The sequence below is a fragment of the Pyricularia grisea genome, chromosome VI (genome assembly GCF_004355905.1).
Source record: "Pyricularia grisea strain NI907 chromosome VI, whole genome shotgun sequence".
NCBI classification, from domain to species: domain Eukaryota; kingdom Fungi; phylum Ascomycota; class Sordariomycetes; order Magnaporthales; family Pyriculariaceae; genus Pyricularia; species Pyricularia grisea.
Genome location: NC_044974.1, coordinates 517563 through 530235, shown reverse-complemented (window position 1 = coordinate 530235; position 12673 = coordinate 517563). Strand labels below are relative to the sequence as shown.

Below are 12673 nucleotides of genomic sequence, written 5' to 3'. Positions count from 1 at the left end.
TGGCCATGTGCATGCATGCTACACATCCTTAGTGTTCCGTCAGAGAATGCCACTAGACGGCCATGGAAACAATAATCGAGTGCTCAGTCAGGCCCTCGTCTCTACCCTCATCCCTGCTGCAGGGGCATCAGTCACCGACAGTGGGACCATGCTCATCGTGCAGTTTATTTTGTGATCTGGAGAGCCACGGCGGTGGGTTATGCAGTCAGTAGAGTGGCAAGGGTCGACGCGTACCCGGTGCTCGGGTGAAGTATCTTGTTGTGGTTTCCAGGTAAGTACCCATTTTGGGCAAACGGACGACCGGTATATAACCTTAAAGACTCGTCAGTCCATTTATCTCAAACCCTCTCATAGCCACTCAAACAAGCTCACTCTAGCCAGTCCTCAGACCATCAGCCTTGTGATCATCCAACAAAAAAAACATAAAAAAAAAGAAGGAAAAAGAAAACACCGCAAACATGCTCTCTCTCAAGACACTCGCTGTTACCTCGGCCCTGGCTCTCCAGGCTGCCGCCACCACCATCCGTATCGATGTTGGCAAGAATGGACTGGTCTTCAGCCCTAACTCGACAAACGCCGCTATTGGCGACGTCCTCGAGTTCCACTTCTACGCCCGTAACCACTCGGTTGTCCAGGGCCGCTACGACCAGCCTGTTCGTCTCTCATCTTCCGGATATCTAGCAATGCTGCCAGCAAAGGGAACTTTTGTCAGCTAACTCGTCTGGACTTACAGTGCGCTCCTTTCCCCAACAACCCGTTCTACTCTGGCTTCATCCCTGCCACCGAGAGCGCCGAGAACGTGAGTTGAACCGTTTTCTTGTTCTTTTGTTCATACCCCGTCGGTAAGAAACATCTCTGACCATGTACTCCGCAATTTCCAGGCTACCGTGTTCCAGGTCACCGTCGCCAGCACCGCCCCGGCCGTTTACTACTGCAGTCAGACCCAGCACTGCGCCAAGGGCATGTACGCCGTCATCAACCCTTCGGGCCAGAACACTCTGCAGCAGTATGGCAGCCGCGTCACTTCCAACGTGACCGCCATCGACCCGCCCTCCAACATCAGGGTCCCCAACGGTGGTGTCTACAGCGTCCAGTCCAACCTGCAGACCAGCACCTCCTCCTCTGCCACGAGCGCACCTACCGGGCCTGCTGCCACCCCCACTGGCGGCCGTCCCACCATGACCCCTAACCCCACCTCGAGCAAGTCTGGCTTTGCCGTCCCGACTCAGGCCCCCGTTGCGGGTGTTGTCGGTGTCGCCTTGGCTGCTTTGATGATGGTTTAAAGAGAGCAGCAGCTTTCAAGGTGAAGAAGTGGGTTGGGAAGTGGGAGAAGAGAAGTTGCATTTGCATGATTGATTGGCAAAAAAATGTTCGATTCTTGTATCTTGTTTCATTGTACCTACAGTTCATAACTTGTCAATTCAAGATTTAGCATGCTTTTAAAAATAAGTATAAGGTCACCGGCAAGTGCTTTGGGATTTCATTTGGCCAAAAAGGACAAAGGAAGGATGATCGAGTGGATACAACCCACGTGATAGTGATTTGGCCCCTGTACCCCACTACAACTTCCGCTACTCCGCACTTGCTCGTCGGCCACGCCTCGGCATTCCAACTTTAAGTCGGCCAAAGAACCTTCTACTGTAGCGTACACACTATTTTCAAAGTGTTCGTCGAGTCGCGCAATCGCATCCCTCCCCCCTTATTACTATCTTGGACAATTGAGCGTGATTTTAATCAACTAAGGTTTTGTTTTGGAGATCTCCAACCTGCCATTTGTGCCACACACACCAAACCCAATCCTGGTTCGTTGCGCGGTGAACCTGTATCGTCATCATCGTTTCCTTATCTGTTTCTCGGTAGATCCCACTGCGCCCTTGCGCCTCCGAGACCGGTCCTGCAAGATTTAATCTCGTCCGACCATGACTTTCTTTCGGCCGCCGTCATTAGCGCCCAACCCACGCTCTTTGCGCCTCACCACGATAAGCCGCAGCAAGCACTACTCTATACCCCTCGCTAGACATGGTCGCCGACTTTGCACAGACTGCCACCGAAAGGCGCGATTTACTCGACGGTTACCTACAACTGCGAATCCACTGCTGCCGACCTGCTTTCGTTCGCATGCGTCCGGGAAGCATCTAGTCTTCCCTGCAGTCTTTGCTGCTGGCCAGAGAAGAAGGGCGAGTGCGGTAGCTTCAGCAACTGTGGAAAATAGTTTGTGCTTGCCTGCTTTCTGTTCGCATTGTCTCAGAAGCCCACTTACTAACAAATTATTTTGTTTTGAATGCAGCCAACAGCGATGCCACGAGCCCTATGCAAGAGTACGACCGTCGGGTCGACGAAGGCATATTACGAAACGATGAACATCAGCGAGGTATGTTTTTTTGGACACCAGGGGCGTCTTCGCTCGCTACAGAAAGAACGGGACACAGCAGCTAAGCCTCGTCCCCCACCGAACCGCAGGAATAATACAAAGCCTCCAACATTTACACGATGAGCTACGAGACTATGAAGCCTCAGCAGTCAAACACCCGTCGCTCGAGGCCCTGAAAGCACCGGCGCAAAAGTCGCTCTTCAGCAGCCTTTTTGGCAGCAAAGGCCCAAAACAAGCAGCGATAGGCAACATACCCGCGAACCTCCCGCGCGGTTTATACCTCTATGGCGACGTTGGTTCGGGCAAAACGATGTTGATGGACCTGTTTTACGACACTCTGCCACCGAGTGTCAAGTCCAAAACGCGCATCCACTTCCACAACTTCATGCAGGATGTGCACAAGCGCATGCACAAGATGAAGATGCAGCACGGAAACGACTTGGACGCGGTCCCCTTGATAGCGGCCGATATTGCCGAGCAGGGCAACGTACTGTGCTTCGACGAGTTCCAGTGCACCGACGTCGCCGATGCCATGATCCTGCGCCGCCTGCTTGAGGCCCTGATGTCGCACGGCGTCGTGCTCGTCACCACCAGCAACCGCCACCCGGACGACCTGTACAAGAACGGAGTTCAGCGCGAAAGCTTTATACCTGCCATCGAGTTGCTCAAGAGCAGGTTGCATGTCATCAACCTCGACTCGCCGACCGACTACCGCAAGATTCCGCGCCCGCCATCTGGCGTGTATCATACCCCGCTCGACAAACACGCGCAGTCACACGCCGAAAAATGGTTCGCCTTCCTGGGTGACGCTTCGGACCCAGGACACCCCGAGACTCAGTCGGTGTGGGGGAGGACGATTCATGTGCCGCGGGTCAGCGGCCGGTGTGCGTGGTTCACATTTGATGAACTGATCGGCCGGCCCACGGGCGCGGCTGACTATATCGAGCTGGTTCGGAGTTACGACGCTTTCGTTGTTACCGACGTGCCTGGAATGACATATCGGCAGCGCGACCTCGCCAGGCGCTTTATCACTTTTATCGATGCAGTGTATGAGTCGCACGCAAAGCTCGTCCTGACGACGGCAGCGCCCCTGGGCGAGCTCTTTGTGTCGAGGGAGGAAATGAGGGAGTCGCTGGCTGCAAGCCGGAAGAAGGACGCGAAAGATGCCGGCATGGAGGAGCCTGACGATGGCGATATCGAGAGCGCAATGGGACACATGATAGAGGATTTGGACTCTAATGTTGACAAGCTCAAGAACTCAAACTTGTTCTCGGGAGACGAGGAGGCATTTGCATTTGCGCGTGCGCTGTCTCGACTCAGCCATATGGGCAGCAAGGAGTGGGTTGAGAGGGGGATGGGGCTCGAGAGTGCGGGCGGAAAGAAGGACAAGGATGATTGGGCCAAGGTGCGGAGCAAACAGATGGAGGACAGCATGTGATTATGACTGCGTGGCGTGTTTTGTTTGTTTGTTCGAGGTACGATGGTTTATGCATCGGCTCGACTGTGCCCTTCCCTTTGTCCACCGGGAATCATGAGATTGATTTGCTTTAAAATCATGCAGCGCATTGCGTCTTGTTTTTGTCATAGAGCACATGTTTGTTCCGCCATATACCAATCGATAGATTTGCTGATAGAGTCGAGATTTATGGGTCATTAGGCACATATGGGTACACATTCTTAATTTGACCGCATTACGCCAGATCCGTCTGGGCTCTGGGGGAAAACATACACAGTCTCGGGTTTCTAGTAGAATCCCGGCAGAATCGCCCATCGTGTCTCGGAGCAGTACTCTTGCCAGTCGCGACCATACCTCTTATCCATGTACGACCCCAGCTCCGGGATCGAACTATCGATAAAGACCGACAGGTTGAACGCAGCGGTCATGGCACCCCAGATCCAACCGCCCGCAGCCAAACTGTAACCAGAGCGCCAGAGCGCATACCCGCCGTAGTTGATGTGCCTCGCAACGCGCCACAGCCCCGTCCGGCAGACCTTGCCCTTGGTCTTGGGGTCCTCCTTGAAGGCGCGACGCTGAATCTCGGACACGACCTCGAGGTACATGCCGGTGACGTACAGAACCGCGCCCACGGCCATGGGGGCCGAGATGCCCTCGACCTGACCGGGCCATGCGGTGGCCGCCGAGGTCAGCGACGTCATGAGCATCATGGAGTTGATGCTGTTGAAGGCGGTGTTGAAGGCCGATATGATGAGGGAGGCGCGCGGCCCAAACTCCTCGTTGCAGATGGCCGTCACCCAGTAGCACTGCTTGGCCGCCGCGCCGGCCGCCATGGCCAGCAGCAGCAGCGTCGGGTTGGTCAGGCCCAGCCGGTCGATGGCCGCGATCCCCGTCGTCGTGCGCGGGGCGAGGGCCGCGGCGCACGGGCGCAGCCCGATGCGCGCCAAGACCGGCACGCTCCACTCGCCCGTCAGGAGCTTGTACTGCAGCGGGATGTCGAGCGAGCGCAGGCCCAGGAACGCGGCGGTTCCGGGGACGCTGCGGCGTTTGACGCCGCGCTGGACGATTTCTACTTGTTGTTCGTGTGACATTGTTGCATTAAAAAGAAAAAAAAGGGGACGCGGTGTTTGCCCCGCTGATGGCGATTGTGACTGAGGGATCGATCCTCAGAGACTAGGGAGTTCGATTGGGGAACCCAGGTGAGGAACAAAGAGGCTTTGGGGCCGGGAAAAGGGTCAAGACTACCTCGGACTTGGAGTTGGAAGAAAAGTAACACGGACCTTAATGGGGCGGCAGTGAATTTTCCGACAGCTGAATGAGTATGGAATCTTGCGCGGGTTAAATATGGTCGGGTTCGGACGAACCCACTACCCGTGTCGTCGTCATGATTACTTCTAGGGTACTTAGGGGTTACATGGGCTTGATTCGGTGCATGCCATTCCTGGGGTTTAACTTGCCGGGCAGCAGCATCCTTTGATGGCCATACTTTTGGCTGCGCCAACTTATTGCGTTGTGAATGTTTATGCCTGCAAAATGGCTACAAATATCTCAATCGCAATCGAGAAGGACTGGGTTGTATGTCAAGTCGATCCAGACTCGTGAACAAGAAGGTCCGATGGCCTGTTTCTTGCAAACGTACAGAAATTCGAGATGAACCCTTGCAACAATGACAAATAGCATCATTTGAGCTCCTAGCCTATTTTACAGCATAGAGTCATATCGCGTTGCAAAGTACTCAAGGAGTCCTGAGGTGAGGACATAATGAGAGATTAATAGAAAGAAGCATTTCAACAAAGATTGGATGGCTGCCTATTGCAACCCTGTTCCGGGTTAGGGTCAAAGCAATTATCTTGCATTGATAGACGGGCGCCAAAGCACCATTCAATGTAACCTAGCAACGGATGGCTGACGTAATGAGTTCAGTCACCTGCGATGGCAGGAGCTTCCCGTCTCGGATGCACCGCGGGGATTCCTTAGTTCCCGCAGTGAGTGAGTGAGTACTTCGATTACTCGCGGATTGATTGCATTTGATCCCAATCCAACCATCCGACCTTTATCTATTCATTTCCCCAAACAGTCTTTCTTTGCAATAATCATCAATCCTTACTTAGTTCACCACTTCAATACAAAATGAGGGCTACCACTTCCATCCTCGCGTTGCTCTTGCCGGCCATTAGCGCGCGCTTCGTCCAGGAGACGGACGGAGACCATGTGCAGCTGCACCCTGAGGTTGCCGAGGCTGAAAAGTTCCACATCGAACTCGCGCCTGGCGAGACGCGATGGGTTACCGAGGAGGAGAAGTGGGAGCTGCGTCGGGTATGTTCGATTGGCCTATCATCTGGCATCAACCAGTACTGACTTGTTACTTTCGCGTTTAGAATGGCCAGCGCTTCTTTGACATCACTTCTACACCCGAACTCGGCAAGACTCTGCGATCCCAGTCTCGGCCCGCCGCTGTCTTCCCATCCAAACTGTCGCAGCAAGATGCTGTGAACCCGCTTCTCAAGAAGCTCTCCAAGGAGCCCATGCAGAAGCACCTCGAGAAGTTCACCAGCTTCCACACGCGCTACTACAAGTCTGAATACGGCCGTCAGTCATCGCAGTGGCTGCTCTCCGAGGTCAACAAGACCATCGCCGATGCGGATGCACACAAGCACGGTGTACACGTCCAGCATTTTGAGCACAGCTGGGGCCAGAACTCGGTTATCGCCACCATCCCTGGCAAGAGCAAGTCGACGATTGTTGTCGGAGCTCACCAGGACAGCATCAACTTATTCCTGCCATCGATCCTCGCTGCACCTGGCGCAGACGATGATGGATCTGGCACTGTCACGACCCTCGAGGCGCTTCGTGTGCTTCTGACCAGCGACGAGCTCGCCGGCGGCAAGCTGGAGAACACGGTCGAGTTCCATTGGTACAGCGCTGAAGAGGGCGGCCTACTTGGCAGCCAGGCCATTTTCTCATCGTACGAGAAGCAGAAGCGGGATATCAAGGCAATGCTTCAGCAGGACATGACTGGATTCATCCAGCGCACCATTGATGCTGGCAAGCCTGAGAGCGTCGGGGTAATTGTCGACTACGTCGACCCGGCCCTTACCGAATTCATCAAGACCGTCATCGACGAGTACTGCGACATCCCCTATGTCGAGACCGAGTGCGGATATGCCTGCTCCGACCATGCATCCGCCAGCAAGGCTGGATACCCATCGGCTTTCGTTATTGAGTCGTCGTTTGACCTGTCTGACAACCACATTCACACCACTGACGACAAGATCAAGTTCCTGTCCTTTGACCACATGCTCCAGCACGCCAAGATGACAACTGCCTTTGTGTACGAACTTGCCTCGACTGACTTTAAGAAGTTGGAGAAGGAGAGCCAGGGTATGGGTGAGTTGTGACTTGGATACTGGTTATGACACGTTGAGATTCACACCAACGGCCAGAAAGTCGTTTGTATTTGTGTTGTCATTTTGGACTAGAAACACTAGACAGCGATAGCAGAACATGACAAGATATCGAAATACAATCGAAACATTGAGCTTGACGTTTGCAGCACTCTCATTAACACGCCATAAAACGTGTGATCTGGCTTAGGTACGCGATAAAGTGTTGTATCACAAACATTCTTCAACTTTGTTCTTCACAGCAGTCCACTTCATGCCCCATGCACATCCCGCTGCCTGCTGCAGTCGGCAAAGCGGCAGATCGGCCGCGTGGCATCGGATCTTAGGTTGGTTTTTAGCGCCGAACCAAGCTTGCCGTATTGCCGGCTCAGGTTAAGAATAGGAATCGGCGGAAGAAGAATCCGCTACTTTGTCGCTGGTTTCCAAAACTAGCAATTCGCAACCAGGCTTGGATTGTCGTCCTCTAATCGGCTGATATCAATAACTGGGCAATGAGCGTGCAGCGAGTGGCGACCGTCTTGTCTGCGACTTTACGATTCAGTCGACTTTGACGTCATCAGCCTCAACCAAGTATCCATCCAGGAGGCGCCAGAATGGCGTTCGATATCCAACTGCACTACAATTACGAGACATGAGGCCGATTTCTATAACTGATAAAGCTGAGACTTCTCGGGGAAAGAATAGCTGACATTTTCTACCCAGACCAGGTTTGTACCTCTTTCTCTGATTGAGTATACCACGTACTTTGTAAAAAAGCATACATCGTGTAAACCAACCATCCTGCCAACCACGGCACGTAGCCGACTATTTCGTCTCCACCCCATCCTTGGCACCCCTGTCCCGCAAGCAAGTCCAGACTCTCGGCCCTCGTCAGTATCTTCAGCCCTGTACATTTTTTTCATGACCCAGTGAGATCATCGCCCCCGCTCTTCCTGTCTCTCATCGGCTAGCACCTTGGGAGCTGACGAGTCCCCTTCTGAGGCAAAAAAAGCCAAGCATGGCCGTTATTGTCTGATTCATGGTACTGACATTGGATGTGTATTTTTATGTATAGCATAGGCCTGTGTACTCTGGTAATCTTGCCTCGGAGCTTCTTTGAATCATGCCGTACCTCGACTTTTTGTATTCACTGGGCGACTTTGCGCATCAGCTGTTTGTCGTGTTTCCTTATAGCGCTTATACTACACCACGAGCCGGTTCGAATCTTTCACCACCTTACAAAAGAATGAACCTAAAGGCTGCCGAGACAGAGGCGGCTTCGGCGGACAACCGCCTCCAATCGCAGGCCGATTCCGAAAGCAGAAAGTCGCTGCAGCTGGAAGAGTCGCACAGGGCTCTCGTATCAACAAAGCCGCCTCCCAGGGGTTTTGGTGACGAGCTCTTCCGTTTGTGCACGGCACCCGAGGATGTCTCCTCACTGCTGGCCTCCAACCCTGAGATTACACCCAATGGGGCTTGGGAGCAGCTGTACGGCAAAGGCTCGGACTCGGGGTCGGGGGTCACAAATGCCATCGTGAATGGGGCGCCGCCACTAGAAAGGCTAGAGAGGGCAGCCAGGTGTGGAAAATGGGGCGAGAACAGACCCAGTGACTTGTTCCTCGAGGTGCGTAGTTGTCTTTTGGTTGACCTTGCAGAGCCGAAGATGAAGGATTGTGTTTTGATGTTGACTGCTTAGTTTTGGATGTGACTAGATGTATCACGACGCATTGACAACTCTTGATGAAGATCTGAGTCAAGGAGTAGTTAGCCCGTCACTCATGGGCAGCAATGGCGTTATGCCACTCACCATCATATCTACGTAAGTCAGTCCACCAGATCGCCTCTTTTGACACCCACTAACCATACGGCAGCATACCCGACATCGTGCGGCACATGGCGAATCTGATCGTCGCCGCCGAGTATGACGTCTTTATTGCAACCAATTTCTGGCAGAATAGCGAAGCATCCAAATACATCACCGAAGCCATCAGAGAGTTATCCAGGCGGGCTGAGGGGCGAGAAAAGAAGGTTGTGGTCAAGATAATGTACGACCGCGGCTCTGTGAAGCAAGTATTTGACCAACACCACATCGTCCCGGAGAAGGATTACACGGGCAAGGCGGTTGGTCTTCCAAAGGCTAGTGAAATTCCAAACGTCGACTTGGAGGTCATGAACTACCACAACCCGCTGCTCGGAACGTTTCATGCCAAGTACATGGTCGTGGACAGGAGGATTGCCATCTTGCAGAGCAACAACATCCAGGACAACGATAACCTTGAGATGATGGTGCATCTGGAGGGTCCCATCGTCGATTCTGTGTACGATATGGCGTTGCTGAGCTGGAGCAAGGCTTTGACGCCGCCACTCCCAACAGCAGACCGCCCAGCCGCCACCGAGACACCCAGATGCTTCGATAGCCAGGGCAACACAGACGAGGGGACGCAAAACGGATACAACCACAACACACCAGACGAACCCTACCCCGAACACACGACGAGCGACCCGCACTACGACGCCACCATATCCGCCGAGGTACGCCGGGTCCAGGCATCCGTGACGCCGCTACCGGGCGAGTCCCGGCGCGCAGCCGTCACAAAGCACCTCAACCACACCACGAACGAAGGCTTCACCCCGCCGGCGGAGCATCTCGTCCCGGACAGCGTCGTCGGCGAAGACCCGGAAAAGATCATGACGCCTTACGTCAAACACCAGCCCCACCAACCGTTCCCAATGGCGATGGTCAACCGCCCACCGTACGGGCCGCCCAAGAACCACGACGTCAAGAACCCGCAGAACGCGGCTTGGTTGGCCGCGCTCCGCTGCGCGTCGCAATCCGTGTTCATCCAGAGTCCCACTCTCAATGCCGAGCCGCTGCTACCGGCGATCATTGATGCGTGCGAGAGGGGCGTGGAGGTGACGTGTTATATCTGTCTTGGGTACAATGATATTGTAAGTTGGATCATATCCCTTCACGAGTAGCTCATGACGAAGGTTATCATGGAAACGTAGAGCTTTGCTGATGATCAAAACAAGGGTGAGCTCCTCCCAATGCAAGGCGGCCACAACGAAATGATAGCCCATCGGCTATACACATCCCTCTCGGATGAGGCACGGGGTCGGCTGCACTACCACTGGTACGTGGCCAAGGACGCGACGGCGCCGCTGCACCAGGGCAAGCGGCAGCGGTCATGCCACATCAAGCTGCTGGTCGTCGACTGGAAGGTCGCCGTGGTCGGCAGCGGCAACCAAGACACGCAGAGTTGGTGTCACAGCCAAGAGGTGAACGTGCTCCTGGACCTCCCGGAAGAGATTGCGGAGCAGTGGAGGGAGGCCCTCGAGGTCCGCAATCAGAACACGGGGCTGTACGGGGCCGGCAGCAGCGAGGACGGGGTTTGGAAGGATGCAGAGGGGAAGGAGGCGGACGGGGCCATCGGGGTCGATCCGGGGAGGTTTAGCTGGGGGAAGGGGATTGCAGGCGCGGTCAAGAGGTTGAAGGGAACGGGCGGTTTTTGATGGGGATGACCAAGATTAATAGCGAATTAATTATGAGTATTCTAGCTAAGGTATAGCGCCGTGAATTAACAAAAGTCTTATTACACACACCCGGTAGCAACAGTCAGTACCACTGCGAGCCAGGTCTGCCATCCCACCTCTCTAGCAACAGCGTCATTCCTTTTATCATCACTGCAATCAAAGTACGGCCCTTGACTACGAAGATCGCCATCGCTAGCTTGAGGCAGTACGCCCTGGTCGCGTAATTTCTCAAACGGAGCGCAGTTGAGGGTGTAGTCGCTCTCTCGAATCCCGATCAGTGAGAATTTCAAGGTGACGCTCGGTCGGGATGTTGCGTTGTTGGTGTCGTCTGGGTTTCGGTCTTCCAAAAAGGAATTCCTGTTCGGTTTGCGTCAACACACAGTTCAGCAAGTTTCTTTGACTTCCAAGACGATGGAACCGTAGGCTCTATCCAACTTACATGAAATCCATGTGCACTTTTCCTCGGACCTCAGCCCGCTGCATTCTCGTATCGGGCCATCGCCATATCCTCTTGCCGTCTTTGAACTCAGACGGTAGATGGAACTCGTATGACCTCAGAGAAATGCTTTCCAGCCCCGAGGCGCCAGACAAGGCATCCGGAGATGTCATGGCTACGGTTCCCACGACATCCTTCAAGCCGGACGGAACGTCGAGGGTTTTTAGTCTGTCAAATGGTATGTTGAGGTGCGTTCTGTTGTTGGTGACATACAGACTTTCCGCCTCCAGCTTTCCTCTCAGCGAAGACCCGCGCTCCACACCCGCATCACCCTTCGCGAGGATCACTTGTCCGTACTTCAAACTGTCATTTCCAAAGCCACCTCCCTGGAACACGACCGTGACGCCAGGGTCGGTCCCGTCGATTTCGAGGGTGTCGAGGTTGTTCCACGCAAAATTGACGCGTCGAACGTTGGGCAGAGAGTTCGCGTAGATGCGTACTAGAGACTTGGCACCTCGTCCAGCAGCTCTTGCATCCATCCGGCGGCCGAAAAGGCTGTCGAGGGAGGTCAAGGCTGTCCGGTCAATGTGCACCTCATTGTCATTTCCTCGCGAGCGGGAATTGAACCCCTGCAGCCCATCGATGGTGAGGTTGGTCAGTTCCGGTGCATGGATGCTCAGCTTGCCCAGGCGTATCAAGCGTCTGATGTTGAAGGTGCGCAGGCTGTTGGAGGATATGGTCACCTCGTTGTCCACCGATTCGAGGCTCGGCAGGGACAGCTCGACGAGGTGATCTGCGTTGAAATCGACTATCAAATCCCTGATGCGTCTTAGGGTTCTGCTGTGGAACCTAAGCTCCGTCTCAGGGGTCGGGGCGGTGCACGGAGCTGCTTGCATGCAACCCGCACCTCCGATGAGGATCTGTTCGGCTTCCTCGATTCCGTCCAAGGAGATTTCACGCGTCCCGTTGAGGGGGCCAGAGGTGAAACGCAGGTTGTGGACGACCGTACATTCCCTCAACCGACTCAGTTGTTCGATTGAGGTGACATTGTGATAGGCCCGGTTGCATAGTGACTGAGCCGAGACTGTTCATATATTCAAGAGACTATTGTGTTAGGGATCCATAGCATAGGTTAGCCGCTACTATTCATTACTCACTGGTTGTAATAGGGCTTAACAGGGCGAATAGTAGGAAACGCATGGTTGGAGAGCACGAAAGTATCGCAAACTAGGAGGCCACCAGTGATGGCACCGATAGGGTTCCTACGGCAGTATGGGATTGAAGAAGCGATGCTAGCCCATTTTATTTTACAGGAAGTCAAGGGGCAAACACTCACGTTTGCAACGCGAAAATCTCACTACGTGACGGTTTTCATCGCTTCTAAATCCTGCAGGCTTGGCGACTTCCAGGTTGTCAGCTTACGACACAGTATGATCTATGGTTGATTCATCGAAATCTGCCTGGCAGATAACCACTTTTTCTCTCATTTGCAA

The 12673-nt window shown here is 54.0% G+C and overlaps 7 protein-coding genes across 7 annotated transcripts; 5 read left to right on the top strand and 2 right to left on the bottom strand.

Annotated features, from left to right (window-relative positions):
- Positions 1–366: 366 nt before the first annotated feature.
- Positions 367–1283, top strand: PgNI_11286 (uncharacterized protein; the record flags this gene model as incomplete). The annotated part of the gene is made up of 3 exons (XM_031131256.1): positions 367–653; positions 734–799; positions 882–1283. Exons 1-3 carry the CDS (start codon positions 459–461, stop codon positions 1281–1283), a joined length of 663 nt encoding a protein of 220 aa, XP_030976964.1. The 5' UTR covers positions 367–458.
- A 435-nt stretch (positions 1284–1718) lies between these two features.
- Positions 1719–4748, top strand: PgNI_11285 (uncharacterized protein). Its single transcript, XM_031131255.1, has 3 exons — positions 1719–2211; positions 2288–2371; positions 2461–4748. Exons 1-3 carry the CDS (start codon positions 1920–1922, stop codon positions 3807–3809), a joined length of 1725 nt encoding a protein of 574 aa, XP_030976965.1. The 5' UTR covers positions 1719–1919; the 3' UTR covers positions 3810–4748.
- On the bottom strand, positions 4115–4918 carry PgNI_11284 (uncharacterized protein; the record flags this gene model as incomplete). Its single annotated transcript, XM_031131254.1, has 1 exon — positions 4115–4918. The coding sequence occupies one exon, from the start codon at positions 4916–4918 to the stop codon at positions 4115–4117; it is 804 nt and encodes a 267-aa protein (XP_030976840.1).
- Positions 4919–5832: 914 nt separating this feature from the next.
- Positions 5833–7379, top strand: PgNI_11283 (uncharacterized protein). Its single transcript, XM_031131253.1, has 2 exons — positions 5833–6143; positions 6206–7379. Exons 1-2 carry the CDS (start codon positions 5958–5960, stop codon positions 7223–7225), a joined length of 1206 nt encoding a protein of 401 aa, XP_030976841.1. The 5' UTR covers positions 5833–5957; the 3' UTR covers positions 7226–7379.
- Positions 7380–8333: 954 nt separating this feature from the next.
- PgNI_11282 (uncharacterized protein) lies at positions 8334–10723 on the top strand (the record flags this gene model as incomplete). Its single annotated transcript, XM_031131252.1, has 4 exons — positions 8334–8834; positions 8923–9029; positions 9082–10159; positions 10220–10723. 4 exons carry the CDS (start codon positions 8334–8336, stop codon positions 10721–10723), a joined length of 2190 nt encoding a protein of 729 aa, XP_030977052.1.
- An 80-nt stretch (positions 10724–10803) lies between these two features.
- Positions 10804–12422, bottom strand: PgNI_11280 (uncharacterized protein; the record flags this gene model as incomplete). The annotated part of the gene is made up of 3 exons (XM_031131250.1): positions 12338–12422; positions 11184–12264; positions 10804–11101 (listed from the first exon to the last, which is right to left on the bottom strand). The coding sequence occupies exons 1-3, from the start codon at positions 12378–12380 to the stop codon at positions 10804–10806; spliced, it is 1422 nt and encodes a 473-aa protein (XP_030976967.1). The 5' UTR covers positions 12381–12422.
- On the top strand, positions 11307–12013 carry PgNI_11281 (uncharacterized protein; the record flags this gene model as incomplete). Its single annotated transcript, XM_031131251.1, has 3 exons — positions 11307–11399; positions 11483–11662; positions 11684–12013. The coding sequence occupies 3 exons, from the start codon at positions 11307–11309 to the stop codon at positions 12011–12013; spliced, it is 603 nt and encodes a 200-aa protein (XP_030976966.1).
- Positions 12423–12673: the final 251 nt, after the last annotated feature.

Bases quoted from the DNA above. Each gene is read 5' to 3' on its own strand.
- PgNI_11285 (XM_031131255.1), top strand. From the start codon at position 1,920: ATGACTTTCTTTCGGCCGCCGTCATTAGCGCCCAACCCACGCTCTTTG. The intron at 2,212-2,287 runs GTTTGTGCTTGC...TTTTGAATGCAG, and splicing joins TTCAGCAACTGTGGAAAATA to CCAACAGCGATGCCACGAGC. The intron at 2,372-2,460 runs GTATGTTTTTTT...ACCGAACCGCAG, and splicing joins AAACGATGAACATCAGCGAG to GAATAATACAAAGCCTCCAA.
- PgNI_11283 (XM_031131253.1), top strand. From the start codon at position 5,958: ATGAGGGCTACCACTTCCATCCTCGCGTTGCTCTTGCCGGCCATTAGC. The intron at 6,144-6,205 runs GTATGTTCGATT...TTTCGCGTTTAG, and splicing joins AGAAGTGGGAGCTGCGTCGG to AATGGCCAGCGCTTCTTTGA.